At 55.5% G+C, this 16195-nt stretch overlaps 1 protein-coding gene and 1 non-coding gene across 2 annotated transcripts; one reads left to right on the top strand and one right to left on the bottom strand.

Annotated features, from left to right (window-relative positions):
- Positions 1-2783: 2783 nt before the first annotated feature.
- LOC112427951 (small Cajal body-specific RNA 2) lies at positions 2784-3181 on the top strand. The gene has a single exon (XR_003019730.2). It is a non-coding gene; the product is annotated as a small Cajal body-specific RNA 2 (non-coding RNA).
- A 2427-nt stretch (positions 3182-5608) lies between these two features.
- Positions 5609-13540, bottom strand: LOC105489234 (cadherin EGF LAG seven-pass G-type receptor 2-like). Its single transcript, XM_071100852.1, is given in 5 exon segments — positions 5609-5962; positions 5964-6263; positions 6265-6479; positions 11580-12592; positions 12594-13540. Coding segments are annotated over 5 exon segments (2622 nt in total). The 3' UTR covers positions 5609-5815.
- Positions 13541-16195: the final 2655 nt, after the last annotated feature.

Below are 16195 nucleotides of genomic sequence, written 5' to 3'. Positions count from 1 at the left end.
TTGTAGTTATGTACATTCTCACTCTTGTAATTTTCATTAAGCTTTACTTTTAGCCTTAACGTATTCTTCACCAACAGTTGCACATCTGACAGATTTGGCTACATATCTAGCTCTCCTTTATCATATGAGTGATTTATAACAAGAACATGTTAAATTTTCTGTGCTGAGTCTCTAAGGATTCGTATGTCTCAATCTATTGCCAATGCTAGTCATTCTTGTGATGCTAATTTCTGCCCAGGATTTCTACTTCTTGAGAGGTGAGGGGAGGGACCAGTGACATTTTAGTAAAGGGGATGTAAAAAAAAAATTTATTTTTTTTGCGTTGGGGTCTCACTGTGTTGCTCAGGCTAAAGTGCAGTGGCATGATCGTAGTTCATTGCAGCCTCGAACTCCTGGGCTCAATCGATTCTCCTTCCTCCTACAAGCAATTTTTGGGAACAGTAAACTAATCTTGTTAGTCCCAGGATCCTGGCTCCCTCTTGTCAAGTGTTGGTACTGCCTGTTGGGGTTATTATTTTGTTATTATGTCACACACTATCTTCCTTAGAGTTCTCAGGCAGGATCACAGGGCCCATGCTAGATCAGTACCTAAGGTGTTCTTTTCTTTTTTATTTAACAGTGTACTCCTTGGATGGGATTCTGGTGTTTGGTTTGCTCTTTGTTTGCACCTGTGCCTACTTCAAGAGTACCTCGTCTCAAAACCTGGCTGCTATCAGAGAAGAAGGGTGTTTGGGGTGTGTTTTACAAAGGTGAGGCCATGTCTGGACAGGGAGAAGAGACTGCCATCTCTGGACAGTGTGGAGCTACAAAGTAGGGAGTACAGTGAGCTGGGACTGTATTTGGTTTCATTTTTAGAAAACAACCCCTCAGATTGGATCTGAGAGCCTGTAAAATCAATCATTCTCCAAAGTTGAGGGAAGAGATAAATGTTAAAATTTGCTGGGTGTGGTGGCTCATGCCTATAATCCCAGCACTTTGGGGGGGCCAAGGCAGGAGGATTGCTTGTGTCCAGGAGTTGTAGATCAGCGTGGGCAACATAGTGAGACCCCATTTCTAGAAAATATACAAAAATTAGCCAGGTATGGTGGCACGTGCCTGTAGTCCCAGCTACTCAGGAGACCGAGGTGGGAGGATTGCTTGAGCCTAGGAGGTTGAGGCTGCAGTGAGCCATGGTGGAGCCACTGCACTCCAGCCCAGGTGACAAGGTGAGACCCTGTCTTAAAAAAAAAAAAAAAAAAAAAAAAAAAATTAAATGTTACTTAAAAACATGATTGTCTATTTTAGCATCCAGATGATTTTTGTATTCTCCATGGAATAAAAGTATACACATCAAACCATTTTAGGCCAGGGTGGAATTCCTCCCTTCAATGGGAAAATGATTTTTCTACAGAAAATTTTTCTTGATTTTCTGTCAAGGGTACATTGGAGTCTCTTTTAAGGTTTGATTTAATTAACTTGGATGCTTTTTTTAGTGTTTATTTGAGGCACATTCATTTGGAATCCTATCTATCTAAATTTTTTTTTTGGAAAAAGGACAAAATATAAACAAACAGTATATTCACCTAGACCCTAAAGCATAAGGATAGCATTTAGAAACATCCCACAGGCTGGGTGCCGTGGCTCATGCCTGTAATCCCAACACTTTGAGGAGGCCAAGGTGGGCGGATCACCCGAGGTCAGGAGTTTGAGACCAGCCTGGCCAACATGATGAAATTCCGTCTCTACTAAAAATACAATAATTAGCCAGGGAACCAGGCACAGTGGCTCACCCCTGTAATTCCAGCCCTTTGGGAGGCCGAGGCGGGTGGATAACATGAGGCCAAGACCAGCCTGGCCAACAGGATGAAACCCCATCTCCACTAAAAATACAAAGTTTAGTCGGGCGTGGTGGCGGGCCTCTGTAATCCCAGCTACTTGGGAGGCTGAGGCAGGAGAATCGCTTGAACCCAGGAGATGGAGGTTGCAGTGAACTGAGATCGCGCCAGTGTACTCCAGCCTGGGTGACAGAGCTAGACTCCGTCTAAAAAAAGAAAGAAAGAAATTGGGCTGGGCGCAGTGGCTCATACCTGTAATCCCAGCACTTTGGGAGGCCAAGGCAGGCGGATCACAAGGTCAGCAGTTGCAGACCAGCGTGGCCAACATGGTGAAACCCCATGTCTACTAAGAATACAAAAATTAGCCAGGCATAGTGGCGTTCCCCTGTAATCCCAGCTACTCCAGAGGCTGAGGCAGGAGAATTGCTTGAACCCGGGAGGCAGAGGTTGCAGTGAGCCAAGACCGCGCCATTGCACTCCAGCCTGGGCGACAGAGCGAGACTCCATCTCAAAAAAAAAAAAAAAAAAAAAAAAAAAGGAAATTGAAGACAAAGTCAAGATCACAGAAAAACTAAAGATATGGATATAAATATGTAGTTATACAAAGGTCAAAAGGCTAGGTGCGGTGGCGCTCACCTGTAGTCCCAGCTACTCAGGAGGCTGAGGTGGGAGGATCACTTAAGCTAGGAGCAATGAGCCGTGTTGCGCCACTGCACTCTAGCCTGGGTGACAGGGCGAGAACCGGTCTCCAAAAAAAAAAAAAAAAAAAAAAGAACCACGATTTTAGTACCGCCTTTTCCTGGGACCTATGTTCCCCTCCGAGCCACGCGAGGGCAGCAACGCGCGCACTCTGAGGAACACTCCCTTCTTCAGGATCCGTCCGCCTGTGCTCTGTGGTTCCTCCCAGAATCCTCCAAGGCGCGGGAGGGGGCGGAGGGTTAAAAGCCGCGCGGGGAGTGGGCTTCCGCTGTTTTAGGGAGGGAGAGTGGTGTGTGGTTTGCGTGTTGTGTGCGGAGTCGTGGTGTCGCGTGCGGGCTGAGTGGACGCGTGAGTGTGCGCGCTTGGAGCGTGTTAGGCGAGTGCGTGCGCCCACCCCTGCGCCCCTCCTCCCGCTTACATGTTGATCTTACTTGATCGGGTCGTGACCCCAGCCCCGCCGGTCCGACCCGAAATGAAAAGCTCTCCTCCTGTGAAGCCCCCTCCTCGAGGCGCTGTGCAGAGAGGCCCCTTAGGCGGCGGCAGCGCTGCGGTCCCCGAGGTCCCGGAGCTGGCCCTGCGGGGCCCGGCGCTCAGAAGTGATGAATTGATCAGATAGACGAGGCCGGGCTTGTGCCCGGCCACTGATTATCGAGGCGATTCTGATCTGGGCACGGCCACCGGTCTGCGGGCTGCCAGTGGCGAGCACGTGAACGGCGGGTGGCGGGTGGCGGGTGGGGACGCTGAGGGCGGTGGCCAAGGGTAAATGAGCCGCCGCCCCTCCCCCGGAGCTGGAAGGTCGCGAAAGCCTTGTTCGCCGCTGATTTATTGTCCTCCCACTTTCCCATTTCTCCTTGTTTTTCTTTTGTTCCTTTTTTTTTTTTTTTTTTTTTTTTTGAGACAGGGTCTTGCTCTGTCGCCCATACTGGAGTGCAGAACCGCGATATCGGCTCACTGCAACTTCGACCTCCTTGGCTCAAGCGATCCCCCCTCTCTTGTCTCCGGAATAGGTGGGACTACAGGCGCGCGTCACCACGTTCGGCTAATTTTTGTATTTTTTGGTAGAGAGGGTGTTTCACCATGTTTTGCCAGGCTGGTCTCGAAATCCTAACCTCAAGTGATCCGCCTGTCTCGGCCTCCCAAAGTGCTGGGATTACAGGCATGACCCACCGCGCCCAGCCCCTTTTTAAGTTTTTCTTTCTTTTTTTTTGAAACAATCTCACTGTATTTCCTAGGCTGGAGTGCAGTGTCGCAATCATAGTTCACTGCAGTCTCGATCTCCCAGGCGCAAGCGATTCTCCCACCTCAGCCTGCCCAGTAGCTGGGACTATCAGTCCACGCCACAACGCTAGTCCTCTCCCTGTTTTTCTTTAGGCTTGACATTTTTTATATGCTACCAACACTTGTATCCCCAGGGCTAACGGCATGGTGCAGCATCTGCCGCTAAGGGATATATACACACTGTCTAGTATGTCTGTATACATACATATGTACATTAAGAGAACATGAAGTGTTCCAGGGACGCTCGTAGAATATACTGAGTTAGAATTATCAGGGAGGACTAGGAGTCCATGTTTTTAAAAGCAAGTGCCTTTTTTTGATGTTTAATATCTCAGCCTCCAGTATATGATTATTTATTTATGTATTTATTTTGAGATGGAGCCTCACTCTGTTGCCCTCCCGGTTTCAAGCAATTCTCCTGCCTCAGCCTCCCAAATAGCTGGGACTACAGGCACGCACCACCACGCCCAGCTAATTTTGTATTTTTAGTAGAAATGGGGTTTTACCATGTTGCCCAGGCTGCTCTCGAACCCCTGACCTCAGGTGATCCACCCCAAAGTGCTGGGGTAACAGTTTGGCTTAAGGACCCTTCATCTGAGTGCCTGAAAGAAGCCCTTTCATATCTGAATTACTCAACAATTATGTTGTCAAACTTAATTAGAAATAGGAATTTAGGCCGGGCGTGGTGGCTCATGCCTGTAATCCCAGCACTTTGGTAGGCCAAGGCAGGCAGATCACAAGGTCAGTAGATCGAGATCATCCTGGCTAACACGGTTTCTACTAAAAATAAATTACCCGGGCTTGATGGCTGGCTCCTGTAGTCCCAGCTACTCCGGAGGCTGAGTCAGGAGAATGGCGTGAACCTGGGAGGCGGAGGGTGCTGTGAGCCGAGATTTCACCACTGCATTCCAGCCTGAGCGACACAGCCAGACTCTGTCTCAAAAAAAAAAAAAAAAAAAAAAAAAAATTTTATTGCACGATATTCTATTCCATTATTTTTCCTTTTTTTTTTATTTTACTTTTTTAAAATTATTATTATTTTTTTTAGAGGGAGTTTTGCTCTTGTTGCCCAGTCTGGAGTGCAGTGGCCCCATCTCAGCTCACTGCAACCTCCCCCTCTGGAGTTAAAGTGAGTCTCCTGCCTCAGCCTCCCAAGTAGCTGGAGTTACAGGTGCCCACCACCACACCTGGCTCATTTTTTTGTATTTTTAGTAGAGATGGGGTTTCACCATGTTGTCCGGACTGGTGTCGAACTCCTGACCTCAGGAGTTCCACCTCCCTCAGCCTCCCAAAGTGTTGGGATTGCAGGTGTGAACCACTGTGCCCAGCTTGTTTTAATTCTTAATTTTTTTTTTTTTTTTTTCATAGATGCAGTCTCACTCTGTCACCCAGGCTGGAGTGCAGTGGCTCCATCTCGGCTTACTGCAACCTGCGGCCTCCCGGATTCAAGTGATTCTCCTGCCTCAGCCTCCGGAGTAGCTGGGATTACAGGCATGCACCACCACACCCAGCTAATTTTTGTATTTTTAGTAGAGACAAGGTTTCACCATGTTGGCCAGGCTGGTATGGAACTAGCTGGTCGCAAACTCCTGACCTTTTTTGATCCCCCCATCTCAGCCTCCCAAAGTGCTGGGGTTACAGGCATGAGCCACTGCGCCCAGCCAATTCCTAAATTCTTGATATTACAAAACTAAAGTGAAACTTATTAATATTCTACTCTTACATTTTTTATCGACAAATAAAATTCATGACCCAAAAAGCCCAAAACAAAACCAAAAACAGGGAAAAACTTACAAAATTAAATATGGATCCCAGCATTAACAGCTGAACAGAGATGTGATTTTAAAATTCTTAGCAGATAATGAAGTTGTGTAGAAACTGAACACTTACAAATTATTTAAAACCTGGAATCACCAGAAATTACACAGTCGGATCATGGGAAAACAGCACAAAGGCGTTGTTGAGGGAACCTACACTATTCTAGCTGCGCCCCATACCCTTCTCAGAGGAAAGCCTGGCATTGGTTAAATACTGGCCCAGACTAATACTAGCAGCAGAGCCAGTGATGGTACCCTGCCTATCAGAGGACCGTTCCAGTGGGGGCCACAGGGTCGCGAGTAGCAGAGGTCCACCTCCGTCTCACAGTAGTCACCCGTGAAGCCAGGCGGGCGGGCAGCGGCAGCTCAGATCCCCTGCGGGATGGATGGGCCGGAAGAGCACAGAGGAGGCGATAAAGGGCGCGGAGGAGGCGAAGCGCAGCACCGACACACAGCCCATGTAGTTCTCGCAGGGCTCCCGCAGGCAGATGTTGTCGTCTAAGGGCAGCACATGCTGCGCCTAGATGGCCGTCAGCAAGCTGCGGTTAAGGTACAGGCGCTCCTGCAGGTCCTCGGAGGGCAGGAAGGGCGGCCCGCCCCCGGGCCCTGGCGGCTGGCCCACCGACAGGCTCACGTTGAGGATGTGGCCCCCCGGGGGCGTCGCTGTCCCGCTGTACGTTGAAGACCACCACGTGGTCCGGTGGCGTGGCCAGCGTGGCGGCCACCGCCTGGATGAAGAGGCCCAGCAGTGGTGACAGGAAGCGCTCGGGTGACATGTCCTCCAGGCGCAGCGTGATGCTGTGGGTGAGCATCTCATCAGTGATGATGGTCACACGCAGCGCGCACTGGGCCTTCACGCTGTGCACGCCGTCTGTGGAGAGGGACACCAGTCAGGACCCAGTCTGGGGTGGGGGGCCAAGCCACAGACCCGCGCAGGGGTGTGGGGAAGGCCCTGCACAGGAGCCGGGGCTGCAATTCAGCCTGCATACTCCTGCACCACCCACCAAGAAAGCCTCTCCTCTCCCACTGGCATAAGGGTGCTGAGCCAGGTAGGTCACCTGTGGGCCAGTCACTCCTTCAGGGCTCAGGGGATGAGATTTGCAGAAACTCTCTTTGCATCCTTTCCCAAAACCTTCTGTCGCTGATGCACAGCACACCTCTTAATGTTTGTGCACCTTTCCCTGTCCAACCACGGCTCCGGCTCCCTTCCCCCAGAGTCTGTGCTGCCCTGCACGGGAACCCTATGTTGTCTTTTTCATACTTTTCTACAGGGCCCAGAGCATCCTGAGAGCCATAAAAATCATCCCCATGCCCCCTCAGCCTCTACGCCTCAACACCACGATAATCACAGTCATGGCTGCAGCAGGGAGTTGGGGGGGTAAACTGGGTCAGTGGGCCACCTAGTCCCCCTCCCACTGAGCCCCGCTGCTTGGGCTCAGACCTACTATCCCCATGGCAACACCCAACACAAAGCATTCTTCCCGCCCAACTCTGGGCTGCTGTGGGTAGCCTGGGGGGCCCCACCCCAGGAAATCCAGCTGAGCCACGTGAACCAGTGACAACATCACCCACTGCCCCATGCTGGAGACAGGGTGAGTGGGGGTGGGGGACCGGGGGGGCAGAGATAGAAGGGCCTGGGCAGCTCTCCACTCTGAGACCCCAGAGCCCCACTGAGTCAGTCTCTTCTCTGGCCCTAGGGCCTGTAGCTACTCATCACCCACTTGGCTCAAGCATCACACCCAAATGCCTGCCATACCCCCAGGCAACACACTCACTTATAAACAGCTAAGTACTAACACACACTTGCTGGTGTCTCACTCCACCCACACACCCTAAGCCCAGAAATACCACACACACCTGAATGCACACACACATGGGAATGAATTTTATTTAGCTAAAACATGAAAGCTGGGGACCTGGAGATGGAGGAAATGGCTTTGCAGGATAATAAGGGATAGTCTTATTTTCTTTTCTTTTTTATTTTTTTTAAGAGATAGACTCTCACTCTGTCGCCTCTGCTGGAGTGCAGTGGCACGATCATAGCTCACTGTAGCCTTGAACTCCTAGGCTCAAGCGATCCTCCCACCTCAGCCTCCCAAATAGCTGAGACCACAGGTGCTCACAAGTATGCCTGGCTAATTTTTGTTTGTGTGTAGAGATGGGGTCTTGCTATGTTGTCCAGGCTGGTCTCAACTTCCTGGCCTCAAGTGACCCTCCATCTCAGCCTTCTAGAGCACTGGGATTACAGGCATAAGCTACCAGCATATTCACATTTTTATTTGTTACAATGCCTTACACATAGTAGGTGTTCAGAAAACACTGAGATGCGGATGACAATCTATTCAGTCTCCATAAAGAATAAATGGTCTTTAAAACATAGCAGGGGGGCCGGGCACAGTGGCTCATGCCTGTAGTCCCAGCACTTTGGGAGGCCGAGGCAGGTGGATCACGAGGTCAGGAGTTCGAGACCAGACTGACCAACATGGTGAAACCCCGTCTCTACTAAAAACACAAAAATTAGTTGGGCGTGGTGGTGGGCGCCTGTAATCTCAGCTACTTAGGAGGTTCCAGCTACTCAGGAGGCTGAGGCAGGAGAATTGCTTGAACCCAGGAGGCAGAGGGTGCAGTGAGCCGAGATCGTGCCATTGTACTCCAGCCTGGGTGACAGAGCGAGACTCTGTCCCCAGAAAACAAACAAACAAACAAACAAAAACCACATAGCAGGGGAGCCCAACTAGACATAAAGAGTGAATGCTTACCCTAGCAGTAATGGGGCAGGAGCCCATGTTTCGGGAGGGGGTGTGAGTAGGCGAGGAACATGGGGACAAATTCTGCATCTGTACTGTACCTACTTGGGGTGACTGACTATACCAGCGGTGGCTCAGCTGAAGCCGGGAAGGCTGAAGGCAGACCCCCATCTCAGCCGTGTCCTCGGCCCACTGCCCACCTACCCTCTAGCCTCATCACTTGCTTGTTCTCACCAGCTATCACCAGTAAGCCCTGCTTGTCATCACCCACTTCTGTTCCTCCTGCTCTCGTCTCAAAGCTGTTGCACAGGCTGTTCCTTCCCACCTAGACACCAGCCCACAGTCCTCCGAGTCTTCTAACCTGCCCTGAGCTCACCTGCTCCAGGAAGCCTGCCCAGATTTATGTCATCAGGCTCTACTTTCCTCTCTGTTTCAGACTTCCCCGCACGCACTAGGGTGCTCAGCTGGCACAGGGCTCTTGTATACCTGGTACATCTGCCTAATGATTCCTCGACCAGATATTCCCTCCAGGCAGAAGCAGCCCAAGACTCCAAACACAGTGCCCACAACTGATTAAGAGACGAGAGGGCAACCAAAGCCACGGAGCAGGAGAAACTTTGCCACCACTCAGCCCTGGGAACGAACACTCCTCGCTGTGTCCCCCGCCGCCATCGTCTTAGGCCCCGCCTGGGCCCCTCTCCCAGCATGTCTCTGTTGCTGCCCATCTGGTTCACCATCTGTGGCCACCTGCCCCCTCTGCTATTGTCCCCATCCCCAACAGTCAACCCACTGCTCTCTCCTTTCTGTGTCCCCCTCCCCTGCCTTGACCTAGGTCACCCCTCAGGTGCAAAGGCAGGGTGGGAACAGGGGCGGGGAGTGCATTGCCTAAGCTGTCTTCCTGAACAGAAAAGAAAGCGCTAGGATGGCCTCTGACCCCAGGAAATGCCACCTGTGCCCCAAGCTTAGCCAGGCACACCTGGAAAAGCGCCAGGTCCCGGTCAGCCTCCCAACCTCTCTTCCCCTGGCAGATGTGCCAGCGGAGGCTGGAGGCCAAGAGGGCTCTGCTGTTCTGGGAGCTGCCCAGACCATGGAGAGGAGCTGCTGTGTGTCGGAGCAGAGGAAGAAAGAAGCGAGGAGAATTCAGGCTCCAGGAGAGCCATCGGCCCAGGCTGGGACAGCCGCAGCCATAGGGAGGAAGACAGGGGAGGCACAAACACGGAGACCAAACAGGGGAAGACAAAGCCCCAGGAAAAGAGCCAGTGATGGGCAAGTGGGAGAGCAGGAGAGCCACAGGAGCAGGGAGAGGGCACCGGAGAGAGGCAGTGCTGCAAGGCCCTGCATGGGCAGGGGCGGGAAAGAAAGAAGAGACAAAGAACAAGAGGAGGAAAACAAAGGGGCAGTGGGAGTCAGCTCCCCCTCACCCTGGCCTCCCTGAACTTTGGGGTTGCCGTGGTGACTGCCTCCAAGGGTCAGGGCAGAAGGGAGAGGGTGGGGCCAGAGCTGCCAGGCCAGGAGAAGCCCTCCTGGATGTTGCCCGGAGCCTTCTCTAGACTAGGGAACCAAGGTCTGGGGCTCTGCCCTGGTGGGAGACGGAAAGCCTAGTGGGGACGCTTCTCTGCCCCCATCACTTAGTGTCTGGCCACACTCACCAAGGGCAGGCTGGGTGTGGAGGACTAGAGGGAGAGGCCCTCCTTCCCACCTCCTTCCCACCGCCTCAAGTGCCCAGGCACAGCTGAGGACACAGGAGCTCAGCCTCCCACTTCCTCCTCCTGGAGGGGAAACTGAAGTCTCCGGAGGCTCAGAACCTCAGCCACAGTCCCTGAAAAGCTCCTGCTTCCTGGTTCCTGTGGCTACCTTGAGGGGTGGGGCAGGGAGGCATCTGTCCAGCAAGGACCCTGAGTGAGGCCACGCCCTGACTCTCCCATACACTTCCTTTGCCTTCAGGCCACACTCCCTGGGGTGGAAGTAGGGGCCTGTCAGCTTCTTTTCCTCCCTTCCCTGACCGGTTTGAAAGCTGCCTAGAGGGGGTGTGACCTGACCCACCCCTGGGGTGCAGCTAACAGCATCCCCTTATGAGGGTCTCAGTTGTTCCCAGGCTTGGGGAAGGCACTCAGCAGCTTGGGTGTGGTCCTCTCCCTGCTGCTACCTCTGGCTCCCCACAGCTGATAAAAAAAGAATACTGTCACCAACCCCCTCCAACTCTCCTCCCCCAGCCCTGCTGTCCAGGGAGTCTGTAGGCTGAGCGCTTGGCCAAGCAGCAGGAATGCCCCAGCCTGGGATCCCGCCAGGCTCCCACGCCCTGGGACTCTGTTCTGTCCTCAGATCAGGTGCCTTGGGGTCTCTGCCCTCAAAGCCCACCAGTCCCCTGGCCTGTCCTGGTCCCTACACTCCATTCCTAGAGCTTGGCCAGGTCACAGCCAGCAGGAAAGGAAGGCCTGGCACCCTAAGAACAGCCCGTGGGGTGGCAAGGGAGCCCAGAAGGCCTCAGCTTCCCCACCAGCTTCATTGCAGCCCCTCCTCCAAGCCAGACCCGAACCACGGACTCTGAAAGTGGGATCTGTTTGGACAGACAATGAGCTCTAGCCTCACTTCCTGTGGGAGCTCTGAAGGGGGAGCCAGGCCAGGCTCTTTCTGCCTGGAGGGAAAAGAATGCGCTAGACAAAGTCCATGTCAGCCGATTCTGCAGCTCAGCCAGGAGGCAAAAAGGGCCAGAAGAGGACTGCAGGGTCCTGACCCCTGGGTAGCGGCAGCCCTGTGCTCCCGTGGTCCCCATTTCTGCCAAAGGCTGTATGAGACTGCAGGAATATCTTGATGGGGGTGAAGGGGCCCTGGCCTCACCTCCCCTCCTGCGCCACAGTCCTCTCTACCCTTCCCCCAGCTCTCCTGGCCCCCCAGGCTTCCACGCGCCTTTTTTCACAATTCTTGGCAGCCATAGCCGGGGCAGCCTCACAACACTTCCCCGACCATGTCACAGGCTGGTAGACAGTGGGGGCAGCCAACCGAAGCAGCCCAGCCCAGCCTGGCGGAAGGCGGGGCCTGCACCAGCCGCCGGGATTCCTGGGGCTTCTTCCCAAGCTGGCTCTCGCCCCCTCCCGCTCTGTGCCAGGCACTGGGCAGGGAGGTGGGTCTGTAGCTGCTTCCTGGATCGTGCCCTACCTCCAGTGGCTGCCCGGACCCTCCCCGCGAGCTACCCCCACCCCAGTGCCACCTGGACCCTTCCTTACCTGACACCAACACGCTCATGATGGCCTCCAGAGGCCGGTTGTTGTCCAGCGCGCGGCTCAGCTTCAGCTCGCCTGTGGAGGCATTGAGCAGGACCAGGCTGAGTTCATTTCCCCGCTCAAAGCTGTAAGTCAGACTATCTGAGATATCAGGGTCATGTGCAGGTACTCGGCCAATGGCACCCCCAAGGAAGCTGCTTGAGCGGTTGGTGACATAGTTGTTGAAAAGGATCTCAAAGTTGCCCAGCACTGGTGGGTTGTCATTGCGGTCAAGGAGGCGGACGTGGACTGTAGCCCGGCTCACCAGAGGAGCTGACGTGGCCTGGATGACCAGGACGTACTCAGGCCGGTCCTCGTAGTCTAAGTCTACCAGGGCTGTCAGCTCCCCAGAGAAGATGTCCAGCTGGAAGACCTCAGGGATGTTGCCCTCCACGATCTGGTACATAATCTGGGCATTAGTGCCTTCATCGGGGTCAGTGGCTGTGACCCGGGCCACGGCCAGCCCAATGGGGCTGTTCTCTTCCACAAACACATCAAACTCATCCTGCTCAAAGACAGGGGGATTGTCATTCACATCCAGCACAGTGACTGTCACTTCCATGGGCGTGCGGGCTGGGGGCATCCCCTTGTCCATTGCATATGCCCGCAAGACATACTCGGCCACGTTCTCTCGATCCAGCCTCCGCAGCGTTCGCACGATGCCTGACGTGGACTCGACAATAAAGTCACCGTCTCCATCGTCGCCTCCTTGGAAAGTGTAGAAGACCCTACCATTAAGTCCAGAATCACGATCAGTGGCAGAGATCTGCAGGATGCTAGTGAAGGGTGGCACATCCTCATAGACACTGCCCTGGTAGGAGTCGCGCAGGAACTGAGGGGCATTGTCATTCACATCGTTCACCAGGATCTCCAGGTACGTGGTGTCGGACTTCCGGGGAATGCCGTTGTCCCGAGCAGTAATGGCCAGGGTATAAGACACTTGGTCTTCGTAGTCCAGCTCAGCCTGGGTGGTGACAGCCCGTGTCTGCATCGATGCGGAACTGGGGGATGCTGTCCTCCATGAAGTAGGTGATGCGGGCATTCTCACCTGTGTCCTCATCCGTGGCGCTGATCAGCACCACTGTGGTGCCTGCCGGCCGGTCCTCATTAACATTCACTGTAGAGTGGGAGCTCTGAAAGACAGGACGATGGGTGTTGGCGTCGGTGACATTCACCACAATCTGTGCCGTGTCCTGCCGCGTGCCATCGGAGGCGGTAACAGCCAACACATACTGCTGCTCAAGTTTGTAGTCCAGTGGCAGGGCAAGGGATACCAGCCCACCACCACTTTGGCTGGTGATGGAGAAGCGGTTTCGGGTATTGCCACTGGTGATCTGGTAGGTGATGACACTATGAGCATCACGGTCCACAGCTGACACCGTCACCACGCTAGTGCCCACACCTGCATCCTCATTGAGCCGCACTGTGTACTCGGGTTGGGTAAAGGTTGGATTGTTGTCGTTGACATCCAGGACAGTCACACTGACGCTGGCCGAGGCAGTGAGTGCTGGAATGCCATGGTCTCGAGCTTCTACCCCAAAGCTGTAGAAATCAACTTCCTCCCGGTCTAGTTCAGCAGCTACAGAGATCCAGCCTGTGCCATTATTGATGGTGAAGGGGAAGTCAGGTCCCACCCCAGCAAGGCGGTATTCTAGGCGGGCATTGTCACCAGCATCAGCGCCGATAGCCTGGACGTGGAGAACCAGGTAGCCTAAGGGGACGCTCTCCAGGACAGTAGCCTGGAAAGGGGTGCTGACGAAGATGGGGGCATTGTCGTGGATATCCAGGACCTGCACTGTCACCAAGCCAGAGAATAATGAAAGAGTGGGGATGGCCACCATCCTGTGCTCACACCCATAGGATGTACTCCTTGGTGGTCTCATAGTCAAGAGGGCTGACCACATCCAGAGCTCCAGTCTGGGCATCCAGATAAAACTGTCCCCGAGCGTTGCCACTCATGATGCTGTAGTGCACCAGGGCATTGCTCCCCTTTTCTCCATCTGAGGCTGTGACTCGGAGTACTGGGGCCCCCGGAGTCACGTCCTCTCTCACCTGGACCACATAGCGCTTCTCACTAAACTGCGGGGCATTGTCATTGTCATCCTCCACAGAAAGGAAAACAGTGGCTGTGGTACTCCGAGGACCCGGGTCCCGACCCTGGTCACTTGCCTCTACTGTCAACTGGTAGGATTCCACCTCTTCCCGATCCACAGGGCCATGGGTTCGGATCACCCCAGAGTGAGGGTAGATCTCAAAGACTTCGGAGGGGCTGCCCCCAGGCCACTACAGCAGGCGGTACAGAATATTGGCATTGGGAGGGGCATCACCATCCGTGGCCCTGACAGTGAGCACTTCATAGCCAACCTCCAGGTTCTCCCTGAGGCTCTCCTTGTACTCCTGCTGCTCGAACACGGGGTCATGATCATTGGTGTCAGTAACCAAGATGGTGAGTGTAGCCAGGGTACTTCGTTGGGGCATGCCATGGTCCTGCACCGTGACCCTGAAGACGTGGGTGCTCTTGGTCTCACAATCCAGCTCCTCGGCTGTGGTTACTGCACCAGTGATTGGGTCCAGGGAGAACTGGTTGGAGCCACTATCAAAGAGGGCATCCATCGTGTACTCAAGTCAACCTGCCTCACCCTCGTCTGGGTCGATGGCCCTCAGGGATGCCTGCTGGTTGGTTCTCTGGCAACCAGCAGGGGTATCTGCTGGTTGGTTCTCTGGCACTGTGGCCTGGTAGCTGGGGGGCTGGAACTGGGGGGTTGTATTAAATTCCTTTTCCGACGCCCACCCATGGACTTTTCTGGTGACCCTTCCCCTGCCCTGAGCCCGGGGGCCTGTGCCAGCTTGCAGGACTGGCATCTGAGCCGTGGGGCTTTTAAGCATGGGTGCTCCTGGGGCAGTGTGAGCTTGCCCTGTGGCGAAAGGTGGCCTCCAATGCCCAGGAGGCGACAACTCCAGGGGCAGCCTTCAGGAGCTGGTGGTAGGGGAATATGGGCCCCGGATTCTGGACACCAAACCCTCAGGCCATCGTGGTGGGGTACCAGGTGGCCAGTCAGCTCAGTGCCCGCATCCGTGCAGCGGCTGGTGTACAGCCAGAGGTTCGACGCTGAGGATGGACAGAGCCAGCCCACAGGGGCGCAGGCCCCAGAGCCGCGTCCCCTGGACCCCAAGGAACGACAGGGCCCAACTTGTTCTCCCAATAGTGGCGGCGGCGGCAGCAGCAGCAGCAGCAGCAACAGCAGCGGCAGCGTTGGGAGGGGAGCGCCGGTGGCCGGGCTACGCATCTCTCCCAGCTCCCGGCCGGCGGCCGAGTCAACAGCGGCGGCGGCTCCTCCTCCGGCTCCTGAAGGCCCTGCCGCGCCTCATGCCCGGGCCAGGGAGCCAGTCCCCGGGGCCCCCCGTGCGCCCCGCGGGGCCTGCGCCTGGATGGCTCGGCGGGGCCCCGCGCTGCGCCCTCCGACGCGCCCGGGCTCCCACCGCCCCCGGAGCCAGACCCGCTCCCTGGTCACCCTGAGCACTGCGGGCTGCCGCCGCGCCTCCACCTGCGCTCCGGGCACTCACCACCTGCGCCCGCGGGCCCCGCGGCGCCCCTGGCCTTGCCGGGCCCCGGGTTCCGGAGCCGGGGTGCCCCCTCCGCCCCTGTGGGATCTCCCACCTGCGCCCGCGTAGCCGCGCGCCCCGACCCCGGCCCGGCCCCGGCGGCCCCCGACGATCCCGCGCCGCCGGCTCGCGCCCCGCGTCCCCGCCGCGGCTGCTGCCTGTCGCCGCGGCCCCGGGCCCAGCCCCGCGCTCCCTCGCCTCCCCGGCGGGCGGGCGAGCTCTGCAGAGCCGCGGCGGCGGCGGCGGCGGCTTATTACCATAGACCTGCTCGCGCCGCTGCCGCCTTAAAGCGGCGACGCCGGCCGTGCCTAAGGAGGTGGGCCCCACCCAGCGCACTCCTCTGCGCCGACGCGCCAGGATTCCCTCCAGCAGGACCTTCCATTCCCATTTCCCCAGGCCGGCCTCGCCAGATGGCCGGTGCGAATTAGCAATCGGAAGCCACCCAGCCGATGATAGTCATGGTGGCAGTACCCTAAGTATGCCTAGAGGTTTCCGAAATATTTTAAGGGCTCTCAGAGGCCAAGTTCCCAGTTCATGCCAGTCCTAAGAGCCCTCATTGCTGTCCCCTCCCATAGGTCCCGGGTCAGACTGAGTTAAAAGGGCCCCGAGCAACACTACAAAGCCACCAAAATCCCAGAGAAGCACCCACAATGAGCTACTGAGCCCACTCCCTCCCTACCGTCCCCCCCACCCCACCCCACCAGCGAGGCTGCGGTCTGACCAGCATGCCCCTTGAGGTCCGGCTGCTGGAAGAATGACCCCAGCCTCATGTTGGACACCACTTGGGCTTTTCCAGAGAGGTAAATTAGAAGGGTGAGAGCGGGTGGAAGCCAGGTGGTGTAAACACACTATCACCAGATTCAGAGGCCGGCTGGGGTGGAGCCTAGCTTTAACACAGGCTTCCTGGATCGGAGACAAGGGGCTTGCACTGCCCCCTGAGGAGGTCCCGTCTAGAGAGTCGGCCTCTCACCCCCTCC

Source organism: Macaca nemestrina, chromosome 1 (assembly GCF_043159975.1).
Source record: "Macaca nemestrina isolate mMacNem1 chromosome 1, mMacNem.hap1, whole genome shotgun sequence".
NCBI classification, from domain to species: Eukaryota; Metazoa; Chordata; class Mammalia; order Primates; family Cercopithecidae; genus Macaca; species Macaca nemestrina.
This window is presented reverse-complemented; position numbering and strand designations above follow the sequence as displayed.